Here is a 21,314-nt window from a genome sequence, read left to right as displayed (position 1 = left end):
GTTGGCATTCTACACTTCGGCTACAACGACCAATACAAACTTCGCTCTTCACTCCCTGCCCACCAAACCATAAGTAGGTGACAAATCTCTCTCCAACAATTAAATTTTATTAGCAGGTAATCGGTAATCGTGATGAAGTAATTACCTGCGCACTGGGCAACATCCTACCTGTAAAGACCATAGCACATGTCAAGCTTTAGAAAGCACTCGAGCGGTGCTACAAAGCGCAAACCAACATCCGGGTAGGAGTCAGGGGAGTCATAAGTAACATCACCACATTGCTATCGTTGTTCCTAGCACGCAAATCGACATGCTATGCATACAACCCGAGCGATGTGGAAGGTCATGGCCCCGCTACACTTGCTGCCGTTATATCAAGCCATCGTTCCATCAAATGGAGCGTGTTGTGCATGCCGCACAGCCTTCGCACCTTGTGACTGCATCCTATCACACAACTTGAAAACGACCCGGTATGTTTTAAGCGGGTTAAGGTGCTTAGAGAAGTTCAAGCTGTCATCTTCAGGGCAGATCTCCACTTATCTTTTTTAACTCGACATCCTGATTCATGCGGACATTTTGGCTGGCATTGCCGCGGGCAATGTTTTTGGACTCAACTTCGTTAATTCTTTTGATGAAATGGGAGCACCTAGGCCAGCGGTGCTGCCTGCTGGACTCGACTAACTTCATACAGAAATTCTCAATGTGTTTTTTTAGCATGAACAAATTTGAACAAGGCTCTATATGCCTGATGCCGAGCGATGGCCAAGCCTGTGTTGCTCCATAGGCAAGGCCCGAGCTCATCATGCCAGATCTTTGATCAAGTTTACGTCTTTTTACTGTGCATCACAACATCCCTTTCTCTCTATGGTGGACTTGGGATCAGTGGATGCCAGAATCACTCCTAGGGAAGAGATTGCTCGCCCGTAGTTGAGAGAGAGAGGAAAGAGAGACAGAGAAAGTGAGCCCCTCCTAGGCAGACCTTTGAACGCAGAAAGAAAAGGTAGGCAGCTGACTTTGACTCAAAATCGAGCCACTAACTATTTATATGCTGTGAGAGGGTCCATCGAGAGGTGAGACTGTCGGTAGGTGCTAGCGGGCATAGATCAAACTCTCGCTCCATTTTTAAGGTAGGACACTACGAATTGTACTCCACGCAGAACTTTTTCAATAAATATGGAGAGAGAGGTTTAATACTACAATGGCATTTCGTAGTGGATCTCAAAAGCTGCGGTTGGGGAGCTTCCACTTTAAAAAGGACCAATTGGGATCGTCAGTCCCTGTGAGTGCAGGCATCTTGGGGCAGTTTGCGTGCAGAGACCGATGGCGTTTATCTACAGGAGATGCCCTGACCAGCTTCAACGAGAAGAGAACCTCTTGAATTGGACGAGATAGTGGATTTGAGTTCGCGATCCTAAAACAGCAAAATCTGATTGGAGAGCCCATTTTACTAGAGAAGGGAACAGACCGGGACCGTCTAGATAGGACTTCTACTAGAGCTAGAACTAAAATTACTTGTCCATTTATCTTAATTCCCACTTAGGAGTCTGTTTGTGCTGAGATTGAGAGATCAGGTTCGGGCAAGTAATATCACCAACGATCCACAACATCCATAAAACCTATTTCTACCACGTTTAGAATCAAGCCATAACAGACTACAAACCCCGAAAATTGGTGCAGCCAAGTAAGAGATGGTCTTTTAAAAGTATATAAAATGAGAGATGTTTATATTGCGGTCGTGCTTCACAAGAGTGCCCAAAAATTCAGGATCACAAGTGGCTCGGTCCAAATGCCCCCCTGGACTTAGGATAAGGGGCTAGAGAGGACTTTTAACCCCTAACACCTAACCTAACCTTTGAGCAAAGCAGGGCTCAAAAAATGGTCTAGGGCAAGTGATCAACCTTCTGGCCATGCAGTAGAAAACAATTTGAAAGTGCAATCAGAATCTTATTCTATTAGAATCTTCATTAGTGTTTCAATATGTTCAGGAATCTCAATTCGGGGACACTATTTCTAAGACAGTATATTCAGCTAATCACAGCCACAGGTGTCCACAAATACACGTTAAGAACATAAATCAATGAACTGTGAGGTGAAAACAATGCAGGATGAAAGAAGCAATGAGTGTGCTCTATCTACATTAGTCTTGTACGAAAAACATCACTGTGCAAAGATATTACCGATTACTCACATCAAAACTCTCCCCATGCCACTTCAGTCTCTCCAGCCCAATTAAGTGCAAACAAAATCTCATTCTGTTAGGATCCTCATGAGATTCTGACCCAATTACTGATGTTCAATGTGCAGCGTTTCAATATGTTCAAGAATCTCAATGCAGGGACAGTATTTCCGAAACAGTATATTCAGCTCATCACAGCCGCACATGTCCAGAAATACAACAAAAGAACATAAATCAATGAATCAAAGAGGTGAAAACAATACAAGATAAAAGAAGCAATGAGTGTGCTCTATCAGCATCACTGTGCAAAGATATTACCAATTACTCACATCAAAACTCTCCCCATGCCACCTCAGTCTCTCTAGCCTAATTAAGTGTAATCAGAACTGAGGATCTTCATGAGATTCTGACCCAATTACTGATGATCAACATGCCATGTTTCAATATGTCCAAGAATCTCAATTCAGGGACACTATTTCTGAGACAGTATATCCAGCTGATCACAGCCACACACGTCCAGCATACAAGATAAGAACATAAATCAATGAATCATAAGGTGAAAATAATGTAGGATGAAAGAAGCAATGAGTGTGCTCTAACTACATTAGTCTTATACCAACAAAATCACTGTGCAAAGATATTACTGATTACCCACAACAAAACTCTCCCCATACCACCTCAGTCTCTAGCCCATGGCAACTAACCTAGAGCTCCAGATGAATTATGTTCTTGGATCTATGCATGGGATGAGTAGTGCATTGAAAGTAATCTCCCTCCTTGCTCATTCAGCGAAAAACATTTGCCTTGTTCTTCTTATTTTCACTTAGCAGATGAGACGGAAAAAAATGTTTCAAAGGCAGCTTACATAAGGGTAAACCAAATTCAAACAGCAGCTAATGAAAATTCCTCAGTCACCTCAATTTTCAAAGTGGAATTGTTAACGGTTGAGTCTTGAAAAGAAGAAAGGGGATTCATTTTATTACATAGCTGATGCTATTGCTAACAAAAAGAGGAGTTAACACCTATGGGAAAGAAAAAAAAATAACAGAAAACCCCATATAGTCACATAAAGCAATGACCTAACATCAACACGTTCCCTTCATCATGATCTCATAAAGCTCCATCATTTTATACGCGTCAAACACACACATGGTAGTATGCAACATTAGACTAAGAACCTCAGCTCATCATCATGATACATAGATGCAATGCCAGGTCAGAATTTCCAAGAGAGACCAGAAGAATCTGGAAAAGGGTAAACTTCTTCTCACAGGCAGCCTTTACATCAGAAGAAGATGATCACACCAGATCACCAGCAATTAAAACTAAGATCAACTCAAAATGCAAGAGTCCTATTCAAATTGATGTCCCAATGGATGGGATAGGATCACCAAAAAAATAGGAACTCTTCATTTTGACATGTTGATTGGAATGAGAAACCCATAATTTGGCAGCCCATGAAAACTCGAAAAATATAAGGTCGGACACATTACGCTGCGCCAACACATATGAAACTCCAATAATCACATTTACCATCAACAGCCATCAGCAACATCAGTTTCACCAGTCACTCAAGTCCAATGAACAGGGCACCAATAAGTCACTTTCCAAGGCCCACCACACAAATGAACTTTTCCATTAAATTAATTACACTACAACAGTTAAGGGTTACTCACTAATCATTACACCCTAAGTATCTGAAGCTTCGAAGAGAAGGCGATCGCGACCCAATCAGGCTGCGAGGACGACCACTGCAGCTGCTCAATCTCCGCCCCTGCAGTGTAGGCCAGAATCGGGTCCAGGCCGCCCTCCACAGGCTGCGCCATTGATGACAGGTCCCAGATGAGTGCCTGCGAGTCGTCCCCCGCCGTGCAAATGTGGCAGGAGCTGTGCGGCGCCCACGCGATGGCGTTCACGCTGGCCTGGTGCCTCTGCAGCTCGACGACCGGCATGGTAGGGTAGCGGATGTCGAGCACCACGACCTTGGCGCTGTCCATGATGATGGTGGCCATGTAGCGGGGGTCCTGCTTGTTCCACCCGAGCCGCACGAGCGGGGTGTCGGGCTCGGAGCTCTCGTAGATGATGGTGGAGTGCTCCTTGTCGCGGAGGTCGAAGACGCGGACGGAGCCGTCGGCGGAGACGGAGGCGAAGACGCTGACGCCGCCCCAGGCGATGTCGTAGACCTCCTTGTCGTGGGCGATGAGCTGGGTGTCGACGGTCTCGCGCTCGATGTCCCAGATGGTGCAGGTGGTGTCGATGCTGGAGGTGCCGATGCGCTTGGGCTCCGCCTCGTTCCAGTCGAAGGAGGTGAGGGGGCGGCAGAACTCGCTGTTCTTGTTGCCGTTGAGGAAGGAGCGGAGGTCGACGCGGGAGGAGTCGTCGGCGATGCGCCAGATGCGGAGGAAGTCGCTGGAGGTGGCGAGCAGGTCGGCGCGCTGGCAGTCCTTGTCCGGGACGAAGGCCGCCTTGGTGGCCGGGTAAGGGTGGTCGAAGGAGAGGTTCGGGTCGGCCCGGATCTCGCCGGTGGAGTCGTCGAGCTGGACGATCTCGACGCGGTTGGGGACGGCGGCGGCGGCGGCCGGGTGGTCGAGGAGGCTGGCGATGGCGAGCCGGTACTTCTTGTCGCGGCGGACGCTCCAGTTCATGGCGTAGATGTGCCACGGCGCCTCGTACGTGTAGATCTCCGACCGCTTCTGGTGCTCGTCGGAGACGTCCGGGTTCGGGTCGCTGCTCGCCCCCATTTCCTTCGTCCCTCCCGGTCGGATCGGCACTCGACGGCGCTCGATTCGAGCTCTCCCCGGCGAGGAGGTTTCGGGATAGGGTTTTGAGGTGGAGCCGCCGAGAGAGAGGAGAGAGAACGGGATGAGGAGGAGGGTCAAAATGTCAAAGGATAAGTGGCATGGATGTAATAATAAAAGACCGGAAATGGAAAACAGAGGTAATTGTTGTGAATGAATTGTCAACGCCAGCTGTCCCCCCCGGCGTGGATAACTGTTGACGTGGCGATCTAATTAACATCGATTAGGGCTAATAGGGGCGGCTCTTGCTTAAGGGGGTGATATATCAAGGTCTAGTGATGGCGGCGGAGAGAAAAAAGGTAAAAGAAAAAGAGAAAGAAAAAAAAAAAAAGAAATGAAAAGTAAAGTAAAAATAAAAAAGAATTGAAAAATATTTAAGAATTTGTCCAAATAAGTAATTTTTGACTAAAATTAACTTAATAGACTCAATTGACAAAACATAAAATAGGATTAATATTCAATTGACACAATTAAAAAAATTAGAACTAAATAAATAAAGTGCAACAAACTCAACATTTTTTGGATAATTTTTCTTGAATAACATGAAGTCGAAAACCCATTCTCTCCATAGTTGAACTAGATTGAAAATAAAATAAAATTTAAGGTTGAGACATGTAAATAATAGTCAATTCGAGAATTGTGAAATTTAGTCACTTCACATCCTTGTTACAATTAATTTAGATTTTATTTTAGTTTTTATTTAGGTTTGCGCTATTTCCACCTTTTAATTGACTCTTGACATCTTCTATTACATTGAATTGACAATATTATCTCTTGCAGCCCCATTTTTAATACCTTATTTCTTTTCTTTTCTTTTCTTTTTTTGGATTTTTTCACATCCCTTCACCCTAGCCAGTTCTTCCGCACCTGTTACATCTCAACGTTTGTTTATGGTTGTCTTCTTTTAAATTCATTCTCCATTATTATAATCTAAGCAAGTATTAATCATATATCGTAGTAAAAAACATTAGTTTTATTTGCAAATTGTTTACTTTATTTCTCTAGATTGTGAATTTTTTGACTTTGATTTTTAGTACAAATTTACAAGAATTTATTCAAAAATTGAACATTGTGGCATTATACACAATTTACTCGAAAGGTAATCCTCTCACCTGTGTTTAGGTTATTTTTTTAACTAATATTTCCCAGTATAAAAAGAAATATACAAATAATTAGTTTTTTAATCAAAAACACAATAATTAATTAACTATCTACCAAATAAAATATTTTCTAGAGAAGAAGTAAACAAATTTTGTTTCAAATGAGAATGAAAAGCCAAAAACCACCAAAGAAAAAAAAAGAGTAAGCATTAGTCTTAAATTGAGAGCATACCTCATATTTAACCTTAATATTTATTATTTGTCGGGATACGATAATTTCATCTCTAATAAAATTGAAAAAAAAAAAAAACTCAAGCAAAAAGTAAGACCCGGGTTTGCATGGTAATATTTTGAATATTTCTGTTTTTTTTTTGAAACAAAAAAGAAGTAAATCCGTTTGATAACGTTAACTTATTTTTCTATTCCCTCGAAATAGAAAAGTAGCCTAGGAATAGATTTGGAGCGAGAAACAAGAAATAAAAAAATACTTTTGTTACCGGGAACAATTTCTAGAAATAAGCCTTTTTTTTTTCTTTTGTTCCTCTCTTTTGTTGCGATCACCTCCAATTGCTCGGAGCCACCGTCAATCGCCGCCCGTTTCCACCACCGTTGACCATCAATGCCGCACCCCCAACCATCGCTGCTGCTGGCTGGCCGCCACCTCTGTCGTCATTGCCGCCGCCAACCGCTCGCCGCCACCGCCCGTTGTCGCTCGCCGCCGTTGCCACATGACTGCTAGTCGCCAACCGTCACCGCCAACCGCCGTCGCACAACCCACCGACGCCGTGACCGCCCCACCATCGCAGGAGGTGGCGCCGATGGCCGTGCGACGGCGATCCGTGGTGACGGTCAGCAGCCGGTGGCGGCGATCCGTGAACAAGAATAAAAAGCAAATAAATATAAAAAAAAAACTGTTTCGTACTAAACACATTTCTATTCTTTTTTTTATTTTAAGAATATAAATTTTGTATAATTACCAAATACCTTATTTTACTCAGAAATGACTCTCCGGAGTAAAAATAGAAATGAACTATTTCTGAAAGGAAACCGTTCTCCAGCCAAGAAGTGTTACCATGCGCACCCATAGTGTAGTCAATTCAATATAATTTGAGAAGTCAGAAGCCAAAAATAGGTGAAAATAACGTGAGCATTTACTTAATAGCGCTAAATCGAAATATCAATAATCGATCTTCGCATTTTGTTCTTGCTTCACTATTTTTGGGTTTATTCTCCACTCAAAGAAATCACCCCGCATGACGCTTGGATTCGAATTGTGTAGACCTTTTGAGGTGTATTCAGGTCCAGATTTGCCTCACTAGCAAATGGAGCTGTGTATCTACTTGTATGCAACACTTACATTGGGACTCTGGATTATTCTGACTGTAAATTCTAAATTGTAAGAGAAATGAGAAAAGGAGATGGATATGCTGTACATGCTACCACGATCGAGAGAACATAACAGTCGAAAAGGTTTGAGAATGGAGCTAATCGAATCAACCCGTATGCGGGTATGCATCTCCAAGACCAACAAGCAACGGGGACCAGCTGAAGTTGATGGCGAAAGAACTCCCTGCAAGAGAAAATGGTGAAACGTCCTTGAATACATGGACACAGCCTCATCCTATGTTCGTCAACTATTTTCAAGTATATCGAAATGCACTAATGGTAATAAGGGAATAAAATGCTTGGTCTTTTTCGCAAGTAAAATCCATTCATCTGTCCTGTTTGTGGGTCCACACCAGAAAATCACATTTGGGAGTTTTAAGTTGCAGGCAATACACGACAAAAGGAAAGCAGATCAGGGGCGCAGGCCAAGGATCAGAGCAATCTTGAATCAAAGTGGTGAGGGGCTAGCCAGAGAATTCACAGTAACGTCATCAGTAGCTTCCCAGAGTCCTGAACTTACCATTGCCAATCACAGTATAAGATAGCAGCCCGTCACAGCAAAGTTGGCCCTTCACTTTAATCGGAGTCCTCATAAACCTCTCCATCGTCAGATAAGTCATCAAAGGATCTTATGTCGAGCTGGTAGCGAAGGATGCCGCCAATGCCACCAAATCCTCTGCAAAATTGTGATCCCTCCTGAGATTTGTTGGTGACGAACTCAAGTGTGCAACCATATTTCTTGTATTCATTGGCAAACCACTCGAGCAATGCCATCTTCTCCTGAACTTCCAGCTCCGCTGAGGTGGCTGCATCGCGGAAGTTGCTCTGATCTGCCTCTTGGTCCTTGTTCAGGTGCTTGATGACGATTTCACCGGTCGTGCTGTTTTTGAGCACATACCTATTGATATCCAGGTTCTCCCAGACAATCAGGGTTTCCACAGCACCCATCTCCAGCGCCTTCAAAGTGTCGTCTACACCAAAGACATATTTTCCGGTGTCCTGACTAATCTCCTCAAAGTATTTCCCAATCAAGCGTTTTTCCTGTATGAACTTTACATTTGATAGAATCTCTGCAGAAAGCTCTATGGCTTGATTGAAACCGTTTTCTCCACCATAGGAAACATCAACCACATTCAAAATCTTGGCTTGCAGACGAGGATCAAACATATCAGACTGGCTAAGCTCTGTCTTGAAATCAGCAGAACCAGCCAGTATTAGCCCAGCAACGTTCGGCTGACTGGTGGCAGGATTGATGAAAAACTGTGTGGCAAGTTCTGCTGTCTTCCTTACATAATTGTGCCGTTTCTCCATCCGAAGACGAGCAAAACGAAGAGCTGACTGCCCTCCTCTTCCATGCTTTTTCGGTAGGTCCACTGTAAACTTATGAAGTACCTCCCTAGTGTTCCCACTTAATGTTCCAAATAAAGTTCCATTACCATCCATGACAATAAACCCAAACTTATCATCAGACTCCAAGAGTTCATTCAAAGCTTCAGTGTGGAACTTGTTGTCACAGAGGTATAATGATGCATTTATAGGCTTAAAGGGCTCAAAGTCAATCGTTACCTTCTTTTCCTTGCCGTCTTCAGTTACGATTGTTCCAGTGTAAAGCACCAGACCATTAGGAGGAACTTTGTTATACAGCTTCAGCCTTTGTTGGGCAGAAGTAATGGCACCTAACACTGACTGCCTGTTGACTCTACTCTTAATGTTAGAAGCAGTTCCAAATTCATCACCTAACATCTTAGTTACCCGGGATATTTGATCACGTGGAGGCATTATAAGAGATATCATGCTGGTACCATTGCCTCTGGCAGATTCTAAAGCCTTGATCAGTTTCTTGATCTTCCAGATTTCAATATTCTTGTCTGACTCACCGTCTGCCATTGCTGGTCAAGATAGATACAATGCGACAGCAACTGCACGAGATTAGTAGAGAGCAACAAACGTGTCAAATTCAGGAAACTTGTTGATCATAGAAAGCGAAAAACATTTAGAAATCCCATGAAAAGGGGACAAATCATGATCAAAGCCCTAAATTAACAGTATTCTGAATAAGTTATATAGAACACAAAGAGTAACATGTATCTATCCAAAAGAACAATTTGTGTGTCATAAAATATGAAGAGATAACTTGTTTTGGCACTGTGGAAACACCAAAAACTTTCTGTAACATTGCAATTATCATAAGAAGGATACCTATTTAATTTCTGCAGTTAAATCCTGAAATGGATTGAGAATGGTAGAACAATTGAAATTTAATGACAGGTAAAATAGTTGAAATAAAATAGCAGCAAGTTATCAATTGTATGCCCTCTCACGGGGTCAAGTGAAAACTGGCAGTCAAGGTTTACTAAGCAGATGCAAAAGTTACCATGTTAGACATTGAGGAAGGGCCTTCCCAGAAGATAGGCCACTAGTTCAAATTGTATGATGGCAAGTGATATGGATGTAAAGTCAAATCCGCCACCCCAGAAAAAAAGTTTGAAGACAAAGGGGCATGCAAATACTATTTTTATTTTGAACCATCACTAAAAAGCCACGTCTATAGTGATGTATCATGGAAATAAGTGGCAGGCTAATATGTGTAGTTATTTCTTCACCCATTAAGTCACAACACTTCTCATGCATAAGCAGCAGTTGGAAAACCCCGCAACCGCATGAACTATAGATCTCCTCAACGAAAGACACCAACAATAATGAAGCAGAGTTAACGCCTAGTCTGTGCATAAGATTGCATAAATTGAAGATGGCCAATAGTATTCCATCTAATATGCCCACTATCACAAAATATAATATCAAGAACCTAATTCGCAGCCAGGTCCCCAAAAAACCTGCAGAAGAGAAGTAATGCATGTCAAGGAGCAATTCATTTTAGCATTTCGAAGGAACGAAACAAACAACCTTTTGAAGGATCTGAATATTCTCTCCAATCAGTTCTGGTCACATTTAATCAATTAGGATCTACATGTACCAGTCTGTTCCAGGGTACTTTGTCTAGATTAGACTCCTCTTATGTTCTTGTACATTCCTCATGTAATTGAGCAGGTTTCAGCAAATAAATTTTTTAGCTTAATAAAAAAATCGGATCAACTTAATTACGAATTATCCATCAGAGGTCAGCAGTCCATCAAATTTGCAGAACAATTTCAAGCTGGGATTTACCCAGTACAGCAACAGAGAGGCGCCAGAGATCTGTACACAATCCTAGCCTCCAAAACCGGATCGAATCACGTAATAACCAAGCACGGACTCGGAAGTCCCCCGTAGAGTAAGCGATTGACTCCGAAGTCAACTCAAACTTCCTACTGAATACCCAAACGCAGAAGACCGCTATAAGACGTCGACGAGATGACAACACTGTACAAGAAAACGGCGACGTCGTCAAGCGCCGTCGCGGCCGATTCGGCGAAAGAAACATTCAATCAAGATCCGAGCAAAACCGAGCTCGGAGAACCAACAAATCCAGTCAAAGGCCACTGTTCCGGATAAGCCCCAAAAAAAAAAAAAAAAAAACACCGAAAAAAAACACACGGAAGAAATGGCGTGCGAATGCGAGAATCGACGGATTCAGATAAGCGAAACGGAGATGCAACGATGGAGAATCGCGCGACGGATACCTGCAAGACAGGAGAGCGATCGGAGCGGGGGAGGAGGAGCTAGGGTTTTGCTGCAGTACCGCCGCGGGAGCTCGACCTTCCTCGATATCCGAAAGCGCTCTCTTTTGCCCTAGTGGGTTCTCGTCGTCGTCTTCGTCCGTCTTCCTTCCTTCCTCCCTCCCTCCCTCCCTTCTTCTATGTCGGGCTAATAATGCGCCGGGCCCACACGCCTCCGTACCCATCGTTTTCCTTACCGCTTCTCTCTCTCTCTCTCTCTCTAAAAATATATTTGTCGGTATCTATTTTTCCTGCTCTGGTTTCTGAGTTTTGTCATTTTGGTGATACTTTGTTTTTTTTTTTTTTTTGTGGAGATGTTACTGCCGAAAATTATGGAAACTCGCTTTTCTTATTCGCATTCGAAAGGTGTCGAGAAAAAAATTTAAAATTAAAAATAAAGTGGACTATTCAAATGCGAAATTTTAGCTTATTCGATGAAAATTGAGAATTGATAGCTTGGTATGATCTCACCAAACATTAAAAATGACCATTATTGATAGGTTTTACCGTTATATTTGGCTAGATTGTAATTTCCATCTATTATTTTTCTGTTAAATGAAATGAGTAATCTCTTTCGTACTTTCCACATTAATTGGATTTCTTCAACTTAATTCAATCGTTTGTCAATAAGTAAGTTTAATCTTATTAATTATTGAATTTTTGGTTTTCAATGTTCCATTGAATTGTCAAATGAATCCTGACTTTAATAGTTTTAAACTCGCTTACTTGTAGTGTCGAGATGGCCTACTTATTAAAAGGGAATAAAAAAGTTTCAAATTGATCAATTACTTCGTTACATGAGCGTGGAGCAATAACTTGATAAAGAATAGTGTTTTGCGATAAATATTAGATTGAAAGAAAAATAAGATTTTCATGATTATATGTGATATAATACGGCCACTCGCACATGGTATAATTAAAACGGTGCATTAAGAAGAATATGGCCGTAATCTGATGATGAATTGTTTTTTCAAGTGGAAGACTTAATTAGCCTGCTAGTTCAAGTCGATGAGGGGTAATATTGTCCGATTGCTATTTTAGCTGCTCCCCAAGCAAAGTTAGGCTGTGGAAATAGCCCGGGCCCCGAAAATTATTTTTTGCTTACTAGATAAATTTCGAACGATGTAAAATAAGAGCAGGTATTTGCCAATTTTATTCCTTTTAATTTGCTGCGGGCATCGTGGAATTTGCTTCGCGCGAGAGCACGCTTCACTGCCCGACAGGACTTGAGTTTGTGGCGGAGCGCATCGGCTCGGAAGATTCCGGAAAGCCGGGTCTGCGATGGCTTCTCTCTCTTCGGCCACCCTCGCGCCAACCGCCTTCTCCTCCGCCGCCAGAGCGCCGTCGTTCGCGCCGAGGACGGCCGCGTCGTCGCCGGCCGATAGTTTCGCCGGCTACCGAGCTCCGTCGTCCCTCTGGCCGCGCGCGTTGACCGCCGTGGGCAACCCTGTGCCTGGGCTCCGGTCCAGAACCAGCGGGACCTTTCGCTGCTTCGCTTCTGGTATGGGACCCGGTCGTTTCCCCCGTTTCCGTTTCTCGATGACTGAATAATTTCGCATCGACTCGAGTGTGTTCGTTAGAGGATTTTCAGGATTGGGGTTTTGGTTTGCGAAGTCAATTCCTAATTTAGCTGAGCCAACGTATTGAAAGCCATGCTGATTCCTGATGTTTCCTGACATTCTCGTTTTGATTAAGCGATGATTGATTTGCGCCGTTCTCTAGAAATGCTGCGTGTACACAACATACTATTTGTTCCTGAATGGGCAAAAGAGTAGTGCAAAGAATTTAGAGGGAAAAGTGGCTCTGGCCAAGAGCGTGCTGCTGTCGGTGGTTGCGAAGCCTGAATGGGCCATAGATGGTAGATTGTTGAATTGGCGTACAACTGATGTTGTAGTTTGTTGGATTTTTCCATCGAAGAATGCTTGGTCACAGTTCACCAATGAAGTTCATGCTATTTGTTCGATACGTACAGGCATATTGTTGTGACTTATGGCAGTGGAAAAGAGTGATCGTAGTGCTTGGAAATAGGGCTTAGGCATTGGGTTAGATGTCTGGAAGGGAAGCTGCCCTCGTATTTGAGGGCTTGGCATTAAGTTGTTCAAAGGGGGAATAGTGGTGACTACAACAGCGAACTTTCTTTCTGTGGCGCTTTATTTTGAGAGGAATGTCAGCTTCGCTAATCATGTGTCAATCGTGTTTACGGTTCATAACTGAATGGAGGGTGCAAGCTGCACTGATTTTGTGTCAATTGTATTTACAATCCTTTAGTATCTTCTGATAATGAAAGAAGTATGAAAGAAGTTCTCCGACCACTAAGTGAGCTCTATCCATTTGAAAAATCATCATGAGATGGCATTCACATGAGTTGTGATGATTTATGGAGATCCCAAGTCTTTAGGCTAGCTAACTGTCGATTCAAAACTTTTTCGCGATTTCCCGTGGGAGGCCAGAGTGGTTAAGTGTTTTTTTATCCCGTATCTTCTGTCTCTATACTATTTTTCAGAAAAAACAAATGGGTGATATGTCTCCTTTTGCTCCTGCCTGTGTATGCAGTATTAACTCCACAGCTCAAGAATACACTGGATACGGTGGTTAATTCGCACAAGGTGGTTCTATTCATGAAGGGAACTAGGGATTTCCCTCAATGTGGGTTTTCCAACACTGTTGTGCAAATACTGAAGTCCTTCAATGTACCTTTTGAAACTATAGATATTCTTGAAAATGAACTGCTCCGTCAAGGACTGAAGGAGTACTCCAGTTGGCCTACCTTTCCTCAGCTTTATATCGAAGGAGAGTTTTTTGGAGGGTGTGACATCACTGTTGGTAAGTTTCGACTACTTTCAGCTATTTTAATTAAAATTTGTTAAAACTATTTGCTGTTATCATACTCGTGCACTTCTTTCACTGCTTTCATGTAAGATCTTTGCAACCTCCTTATTGTTATACTCTGGACTCTGCATCACTAGATGTTTTCATGGGTACAAATTGTACAATTGCTGCTTTCCATTTCACTGCAGTTCACTATTGTTGAAAATGACATAATACAGCTTTACGCCTAATTTATCAGTAAATGCTTCTACGTTACCACTGGCTAATATGAGCTAGAGAAACTATAGGAACAACATAACTGAAGATAGTTTCATTGTTGGACTTTTAATAAATGTTGATGTCAAATTCCAGTTATCTCAGTTAGATTCTGATTTGTCATATGAAGGACATGGTGGTATAGCCTTCATTAGTCGTTGTTTGGTTATGAAAGATGAGTCAGAGACTAGAGAGAGGGAAAGAAAGAAAGAAACAGACGAAATCAATAGAAGGAAGGACAAAGAAAAGAGAAAGAAATATGGGTTGGACTTCTTTCAAAGCTCTGGTGTAATAGGATTGTCACATTGATGCTTGAAGGAACTGCTATAAGGGGATACTGTGGGAAGCAACTTCACACAAATCATCCTCACTGACCATGACCAAATGCTGCTATATCTCTATGGGAGGCTCCTGTACTGAAAAAAGGATTGCGTGAAAGATTAGTTAGCTCTTCGGTGTCTGAACATACGATCTTTTCATGGTTATGAGACTATAATCTGGATAACTTCAAGTTAAGGAAACTATGGTTAAGCCAAGCAATGAACTGAAGTTAATGAATTTGGCTGCTAAGTGGAAAGACACGGTCTAACTGGCTGGTGTTTTATGAAGGCTTTGTATCCCTTTGACTAGATTTTTCGTTACTTCGGAGGAATGAATCTGTTTATTTCTGATCAACTGGGTTTATGAACGAAGCTTCTAATACTAATCGTATGTGTATTAATTCTGGAATACCAGCTGTTCTTTATAACTGAGAGGTGACTTTTTGTGCGGATGTGTGTCAACTAGCACGTAGAAATTGCATAGGTCAAATGTCAGTGAGGATTCAGCTTTCTACTCTGCCCACTGATGGTCTGCCCACTGATGGTTGGGTGGGCAAAAGAATCAGATCGTTGCTGACCGAAATTTATGCAAGTCGCGATGTATCCGCTGACTGTGATGGTTTGATCATGTTAGTATGCTTGCGAATTCTATCCTGCATTATCTCTTGACAAATTACTTTTGCGGCAGAGGCATACAAAAGCGGGGAGCTGCAGGAACTATTGGAGAAAGCGATGTGCTCCTGACGCAATCTCTCTCTCGGAAAGATCAATGTGCGCATTCATGGTGGATTGTGGAAGGTTCCAAGGATTTGCTCTTGGATGCCAATAATATTTGTATAGAACATCTCATTGTTGGATGCATATCTTCACTTGTAATAACAGCTAAAATTTCTACTGCACGCCCTGTTCCATTGCGCAGAAGCAGAGTGCTCCTTGTGGAACTGCGACATTGTTTCACATCATACGACGATGATTGTCAGTGTGTGTTACTGCTAGTTGGGATGCTTGTATTCATGGGTTGAGGATGGAGAGGTGAATTCTTGATATGCATCTTCCCTTGGTTCCGGATCATCAAGACAAGTGGATCCAAGAACTTTTGGAAGGCGTGGGCAATCGACATCTTTCTTGGAAAGTGTGATAGCCCATGAGAAACTCGCATCGCAAATGTTTATCTTTAGAATAAAATTTACTTCCTCGAATTCAATCTCTCCATGATGTCAAGAAAATGAAGATGCCAAATCACCTCTTCGACCGATAAGATCCAAATTAGCCAATGCAAGCCGTCGACTCTTCTTCTTCTAGGAGTGCTAATACGCATCTCATACGCATCTCATACGCAAATTAAAACGGATAAGAAAAGTATCATAAAACAATCGATTCGCCAACAGGAAAAAAAGAAAAGAAAGATGGGCCGACGGGTGGTCGGTATCCTGCCAGGAGCTGGACGAGCCGTTCGTCATCACATGGGAAAAGGACAGGAGACAATGGCATGACCGTTCGGTGGGGCCCACCGAACCGAAGCACCCGCCCTCTCTCTCTCTCTCTCTCTCTCTCTCCCTCGCCTCGGGTTCGGATCCGGAACCTGGTAGCCACGAATCGCCCGCTCCGCAGCCCGCACGTCCCCATCCGGGATTTAAAATTATATAAACATTAACGACAATAACAATAATAATAATATAAAAGCCGTGACGTGTTGAAGCTTAATCCGCTCGCGGGCTCGATCGATTCGGCGATAGGGTTTATTGAATCTCGCGAGCGAGAGAGAGAGGATTCGTTGCCCCCGTTCTATCCAATCGCAGTTCCAATCCCCTCCTCGTCAAGTTTCCTCCTCATTCCCTCGGCTCGTCAGGTATTCAGTTACCGATTTCCTCCCCCTCTCCATCTCTCCTCCTTCTCCTTCTTCTTCTTCTTCTTAGCGATTCGCTTTTTTAGGTTTTCATCTCGAGCTCGATTTTTGCAGGCATGGCTTCGAATCCGGCCAAGGACGCTCCTTCCGGTAAGCTTCCTTTGATTGCTTCGCGTCTCTCTCTCTCTCTCGGTCTCTCGCTCGCGGTTTGACTTTGATTTCGGTCGCGATGGTGATTGTCCGTTTCTGTTTTGGTGACTGGATCGGTCATTTCTGAGGTTGGCGGTGGGGGATTTGCGGTGTTTTGCGGTGTCCTTGCTGAGGTACGGATGGCATCGGGGAGGCCTCGGTGTGCTGCGTGGGGGATGATTTGGATGTGGAGTTTGGTGCGAATCCGAAGGCAATTGAGGTCGCTGCGTGAGGTTTTGCGGTGTTTGGCTGCGGGATGCTGATTTGTTAGTTTTTGCTTGCCTTCGCGTGCTGTGTGGGGGATGATCTGGGTGGAGTTTGGTGCGAATCCAAAGGCAGTTGAGCTTGCCGCGTGAGTTTTTGCAGTGTTTGGCTGGGGATGCTGCTTTATTAGTTTTTGCTTGCCTTCGTGTGCTGCGTGGGGGATGGTTTGGATGGAGTGTTTGGTGCGAATCCGAAGGCTATTGAGGTTGATGCGTGAGGTTTTGCAGCGTTTGGCTGGGGACACTGCTTTTTAAGTTTTTGCTTGCCTTCATGTGCTGCTTGGGGGATGGTTTGGGTGGAGTTTGGTCCGAATCTGAAGGCAATTGACTTGCTGCGTGAGGTTTTGCTGTGTTTGGCTGGGGATGATGCCTTATTAGTTTTTGCTTGCCTTTGTGTGCTGCATGATGGTTTGGGTGGAGTTTGATGTGAATCTGAAGGCAATTGAGGTTGCCGCGTGAAGTTTTGTAGTGTTTGGCTGGGGGATGCTGCTTTATTTGTTTTTGCTTGCCTTCATGTTGTGCTTGGGGGATGGTTTGGGTGGAGTTTGGTGCGAAACTGAAAGCAAATGAGGTTGCTGCTTGAGGTTTTGCAGTGTTTGGCTGGGAAATGCTGCTTTGTTGGTTTTCGCTTCGTGGCAAAATGATGGCTGACCTGTGTTATGCTGTGTTGTCGCACCCCTCGATTGAGATAGTGTTCTATGGGATCGTTTTAGCTCTGACATACAGCTTCTGACTGAGCTGCTTTGGTTTGTGGTTAACGGACGGTTTGGTAGGACTGGTAGCTTTGGGTGTTACTAAACGAATGTCTTGAATATGTGGAATGAATGGTGCACCAGCTTGTGCTCATATATATATGTGCAGGCACTCGTGCGTGAGTGCAGGTGTGTTGATTTCGTTCTTTTTTTTGTTCCAAGATTAATCTGGTTAAGTTTGTCATGACAAATGGTGTAATGAAATTCTAATGGGAGGAACATGCTGATGATGTAAATAGATCTCATGAAAGTGCCTCACTGGTCTAAATCTTCCCTTATCTTTCTGGTCCAACTAAGGATAAAGCATATCTCCTGAAGTAACCATCTCAAGAAAATTTGGGCATCTGAAATATATATGAGTATCAGGAAAGGCGCATATGGTGCTTCATGTGAAGTTTTGTTTCTATGATATCCATTGGGGTGCAGTACTTCTTATTGTGTTTGACTTTAATTTTAAGAGTGTGCGTGTTGTATGATAAATTCATGCATTCCTTTTCTTCATCCAGATGGGAAGTCTTCTGCATCTGAGTTGTCTGAGGGGCAGGCACAATCAGGTCAAGGCATGGCTTCTCCTCTGCCAGGAGTTGATTTGGGTGGAGCCAATCCATTTGACTTCTCATCCATGTCCAACATGCTCAATGTATGTAATTTGTACTTCCACTCAATATTTGTCTAACCGATGGTGATTGGGCTACTTATATAAATCATATCAAATTCTGTGATATGATTGAAATGAATGCTACTATTGTTATCTTGGAATTGTTACTTCAGTGTGATGTCGACAATTTAAGTGTCTGCTTGATAATTTAGAGTAAATAACACCAGTTATGGGCATTTCCCAGATTCACTTTTTCTTCTTCCCTGATGTGTCAAGTTTCTTGATCTCCTTTTTCACTAGTTGATTTGCAAAACTTGCTGTTTTGTCCCGTAGGGGTTTTGTTTATAAATCGCTATTGATGGTTACCAATATATGTTTGTGTAGGATCCTAGTATCAAGGAATTAGCTGAACAGATAGCGAAGGACCCCGCATTCAACCAAATGGCAGAGCAGCTTCAGAAGACTTTTCAAGGTGTAACTGAAGATGAAGGTATTCCTCAGTTTGATAGTCAACAGTACATGTCGACCATCCAACAAGTCATGGATAATCCTGACTTCATGTCCATGGCTGAGCGGCTTGGTTCTGTACTGATGCAGGTACAATATGCTTAAGCTCTTGGTCCTAATAAAGAATGTCAGGAAGGAAAGGTGGATATTAATTCTATTTGTTTCTTAGGATCCTGCCATGTCTAGCATGCTTGAGAATTTTTCGAATCCATCACAAAAAGAACAGATTGAGGAACGGATGGCGCGCATCAAGGACGATCCATCTTTAAAGCATATTTTGGAAGAAATAGAGAAGGGGGGTCCTCCTGCCATGATGAGGTACCACTGCTAGAGCTTTTATGTTTTGGATATCTAGCTTAAATTGTGGAGAAAACTGTTGCTGTATTAAATTTTGTCCACATGTGATGCTTTAGGTACTGGAACGATAAAGATGTTCTGCAGAAGCTGGGTGAAGCAATGGGTCTTGCAGTTACAGGAGAAGCAGCAACTTCTGCTCAAAATTCTGTTCCAGATGAAGAAGATGATTCAGGAAATGAGGATGAGCCTATAGTTCACCAAACAGCTAGTGCTGGTGATGTGGAGGTATGGCATCTATTGAAGCTGCCTTATGATTGTTTTAAGTACTATTGTTTGATCAAAAGACCAAAAGAAGATTGATAGTGATTGCTTGGTTGTTGAAGCGTTTTTCCCATGAGATGGTTCACCTGCAGGACACATCTCTTTTCAGCCTATGTGCAGAAAACTGAGAGACTTTATATTGTACCAGGGTTTGAAGAAAGCACTCACTTCTGGTGCTGATAAGGATGAAGTAGATGCTGAAGGAAGAACAGCATTGCATTTCGCATGTGGATATGGAGAGGTATGAGCAAAAAAGGGTTTGTACTTATAGGCTGAATTTTTGGGTCTGTTTGGTTCTTTTGGTTCTGTGGGTGCAAGGGGCGTTTTGGACAATACCCTTTTTTGGCCTTTCAGTTTAGTCTCAAATTTCTTCAAGAATAAACGGAACTGCCTAATTTAATTGGTTTTTTTTATCTTTTTTTTGGTGGCACTTTATCTTTGGTGTGAATCGTTGAATATTCTTTAGAATGGTCAGATAATGTTGGAACAGTGAGCCCATGGCAGAAATTGGCATGCATTGGCTTTGACAAGCCATAACATTAATCCAAAAGGATTTACATGGTCTGTACCTTTTTGAGAGTTTATTACAGCTCCAGGTATGGTGCCAACAATCACAAAGCAATTGAGCCCAGTTTCACCCTTGAATCCACTGTTTTGATGTGGTTTGGGTTACTTCTCCAAATCGGTGCACAGTTTGGGTGGAACCGTTCCCATTGCTTCTGTTTGGTTCTAGACCCTATTTGGTTTGGTTTAGTATACAAGTTGCTTAGACATGAATTATCTCTGGACCTAATCAAACTGGAGGTGTTCTGAGTACTTAATTTTGTCAGACTCAACTAAGTTAAATTTTGGAATAGATGTTGAGTTTCATCAATGTATGTGATTTGCAGGAGAAGTGTGCTCAGGTCCTTCTTGAAGCAGGAGCGGGAGTGGATGCTCTGGATAAGAACAAAAACACTGCTCTCCACTATGCGGCTGGCTATGGTAGGAAAGAGTGCGTGGAACTTCTGTTGAAGAATGGTGCTGCTGTGTAAGTCCAGCCCCGTTGAATATGATTATGTACTTCATGAGCATTATCTGCCCTTATATGTCCCTTATTGCGTTCTTCTTCGTCATTACAGAACTCTGCAGAACATGGATGGCAAGACTCCTATTGATGTCGCAAAGCTGAACAACCAGCATGAGGTGCTAAAGCTGCTCGAGAAGGATGCTTTCCTGTAAAAAAGAACACATTTTCGCAGCAATGCGGCGTGCTTGGTTTCAGTACATGTTGCTTTCTGGACCCTTTTAGCTCTCGTTGAGCATAAGGGTTCCTCTCCTCCATATATTGAGGTCATCTTTGCAGTCTTCTATTGTCTAAAATCCAATCACAATCTTATATGCCGCAGCTAGCAAACAATGTTTCCATAGGATGATTTGTGGGTGGTGGGTTTATTGGGACGATGCAGTGTTGTTGGTGCCTTTATTTTTCACCTGGCAAGCGTGGGCAATGATGCAATAATGTTTCTGGTCTTCGGCCTCAATCGCGGCTGGAATTGGTCAAAATAGACCTTGGTCCTTTTATTCTTCAATACGATCATGCAATTGCACATTCACCTAATCCTTGGAATCCCCTTTCCTTTCACCCCTGTGATTTGGTTGGGAATGGGATTATGGAGGAGTCGTGATTCTATTTCTATTTTAAACTAAAATATCGATTGTGAAATTTTATAATTTATAAATCTAGATTTACAGTTGTAAATACTCATCATCATGAACATTCAAATTAAGGGAAATTATGATTATAAACTACAATGACTAATTTATTTTATAAGATATAATTTGATTGTACATGTCGTTGAACATAGATATATGGATTAATTTAGTTATATTTATGAGTTTAGTGGATAACCATAGTATGAACGGATATTAGAGGTGAACATCTAATTGAAAATTTCAGTACATTAAATTAATACTACAATATTATATTAAGTTAATTATGTATTCGGAAAATGAATTTACTAAACTAATTGAACTTTCGT

General features: G+C 42.6%; 4 protein-coding genes across 5 annotated transcripts; 2 read left to right on the top strand and 2 right to left on the bottom strand.

Moving 5' to 3' along the window:
- Positions 1–3,649: 3,649 nt before the first annotated feature.
- LOC104419070 (WD repeat-containing protein LWD1) lies at positions 3,650–5,082 on the bottom strand. Its single transcript, XM_010030595.3, has one exon. The coding sequence runs from the start codon at positions 4,915–4,917 to the stop codon at positions 3,859–3,861; it is 1,059 nt and encodes a 352-aa protein (XP_010028897.1). The 5' UTR covers positions 4,918–5,082; the 3' UTR covers positions 3,650–3,858.
- Positions 5,083–7,740: 2,658 nt separating this feature from the next.
- On the bottom strand, positions 7,741–11,245 carry LOC104419069 (eukaryotic peptide chain release factor subunit 1-3). 2 transcript variants are annotated; one of them, XM_039301742.1, is made up of 2 exons: positions 11,085–11,245; positions 7,741–9,384 (listed from the first exon to the last, which is right to left on the bottom strand). In XM_039301742.1, the coding sequence occupies exon 2, from the start codon at positions 9,345–9,347 to the stop codon at positions 8,037–8,039; it is 1,311 nt and encodes a 436-aa protein (XP_039157676.1). In that variant the 5' UTR covers positions 9,348–9,384; positions 11,085–11,245; the 3' UTR covers positions 7,741–8,036. The 2 variants fall into 2 exon arrangements, with proteins under 2 accessions (XP_039157676.1, XP_010028896.1); XM_010030594.2 differs by having other exon boundaries at positions 7,741–9,379; positions 11,081–11,244.
- A 1,036-nt stretch (positions 11,246–12,281) lies between these two features.
- LOC104419068 (monothiol glutaredoxin-S7, chloroplastic) lies at positions 12,282–15,515 on the top strand. Its single transcript, XM_010030593.3, has 3 exons — positions 12,282–12,617; positions 13,670–13,939; positions 15,209–15,515. Exons 1-3 carry the CDS (start codon positions 12,398–12,400, stop codon positions 15,262–15,264), a joined length of 546 nt encoding a protein of 181 aa, XP_010028895.2. The 5' UTR covers positions 12,282–12,397; the 3' UTR covers positions 15,265–15,515.
- Positions 15,516–16,209: 694 nt separating this feature from the next.
- Positions 16,210–20,840, top strand: LOC104419067 (ankyrin repeat domain-containing protein 2A). Its single transcript, XM_039301938.1, has 9 exons — positions 16,210–16,369; positions 16,481–16,516; positions 18,077–18,210; positions 18,553–18,765; positions 18,845–18,993; positions 19,089–19,257; positions 19,442–19,534; positions 20,184–20,323; positions 20,415–20,840. The coding sequence occupies exons 2-9, from the start codon at positions 16,483–16,485 to the stop codon at positions 20,512–20,514; spliced, it is 1,032 nt and encodes a 343-aa protein (XP_039157872.1). The 5' UTR covers positions 16,210–16,369; positions 16,481–16,482; the 3' UTR covers positions 20,515–20,840.
- The last annotated feature ends 474 nt before the right edge of the window (positions 20,841–21,314 follow it).

Source organism: Eucalyptus grandis, chromosome 9 (genome assembly GCF_016545825.1).
Source record: "Eucalyptus grandis isolate ANBG69807.140 chromosome 9, ASM1654582v1, whole genome shotgun sequence".
Taxonomy (NCBI): Eukaryota; Viridiplantae; Streptophyta; class Magnoliopsida; order Myrtales; family Myrtaceae; genus Eucalyptus; species Eucalyptus grandis.
The sequence above is the reverse complement of the archived record's forward strand: the minus strand, read 5'-3'. Positions and strand labels throughout refer to the sequence as shown.